The sequence below is a fragment of the Ceratina calcarata genome, unplaced genomic scaffold, assembly GCF_001652005.2.
Source record: "Ceratina calcarata isolate Rehan_Ccalc_2016 unplaced genomic scaffold, ASM165200v1 scaffold48.2, whole genome shotgun sequence".
Taxonomy (NCBI): Eukaryota; Metazoa; Arthropoda; class Insecta; order Hymenoptera; family Apidae; genus Ceratina; species Ceratina calcarata.
The window spans coordinates 1,016,727-1,017,686 of NW_017172225.1; the positions used below are offsets into that span (position 1 = coordinate 1,016,727).

General features: G+C 42.2%; 1 protein-coding gene across 1 annotated transcript in view; it reads left to right on the forward strand.

Moving 5' to 3' along the window:
* Positions 1-960, forward strand: part of Mccc2 (methylcrotonyl-CoA carboxylase subunit 2) — a 5,811-nt gene that overhangs the window by 1,395 nt on the left and 3,456 nt on the right. The window contains exon 2 of the mRNA XM_018029496.2: positions 363-616. Within this exon, the coding sequence (XP_017884985.1) occupies positions 363-616 (254 nt within the window). The remainder of the gene's footprint in view (positions 1-362; positions 617-960) is intronic.

Genomic DNA, 960 nt, shown 5'->3' on the forward strand with positions numbered 1-960 from the left:
TCGCTAGCATCAATGTTTAACGAGTTATTGACGAAAAACGAAAAAACAGTTTTTTGCAAATTACTCGTAAACTATTGACGCTAGCGAAAAATTTTTACATGGAAATTGTAGATCTCGTCGTCCTCTACAAGAAAGGTCGTATGCAATTTTTCCGTATCCAACGATTTGGAAGTTATTGGCCAAAAACGAAAAATTCGAAGAATTTGAAGGGGTACCCCTTGGAAAAGTCTCGGAAAAATCGAAAATTTTTTGTTGTTGTTTATTATTAGTGATGTTCTTCCGACGTCTGATTTCTTTTTAAAAAATGCGTTTGGGATTGACTGTATAGCCAATACATCCTTAAGCCGGTAACGAACTTCTAGGAGAATTTTATTCGAATGAAAGCCGCGGTGGATGCGTTGACAAAAACGGTGGGTAAGATTGTGGAGGGTGGAGGGCAGAAAGCGAGGGAGAGGCATCTAAAATATGGGAAAATGTTACCGAGGGAACGAATTAACGCGCTCATCGACCCGACGTCCCCTTTTCTCGAGTTTTCTCAATTAGCCGGCTACGAGCTGTACGACAAGGAGGAAGTACCCGCCGGTGGTATCATCACTGGTATCGGCAGGGTGCAGGGGTGAGTATTTACACCGAGGAGAGATTACTAAAGACACCGAGGAGAGATTACTAAAGAGTGGCAGCCTTATGAGACCTCGCGGCCCTAAAACCGGTCTGTAATTTTTGACACTCTCTAAAATGAGCTGGGCCGAAAAGTAAGAAACACGAAGCAAAACTGACGTCGGTTCTAAACTGCATTACTGTGTCAGACGTGTTATCGACGAGTCGTCGATGCACCACTAACGAAGTAATATTACAAACAAAGTGTACATAAGTAGAGATTGATCAATGCATTTCTTTGTGTACTGTCGATGTTGTTCCAGCTCTAATAGAGATCGAACGGGATTGTTCATAGTCCCAATT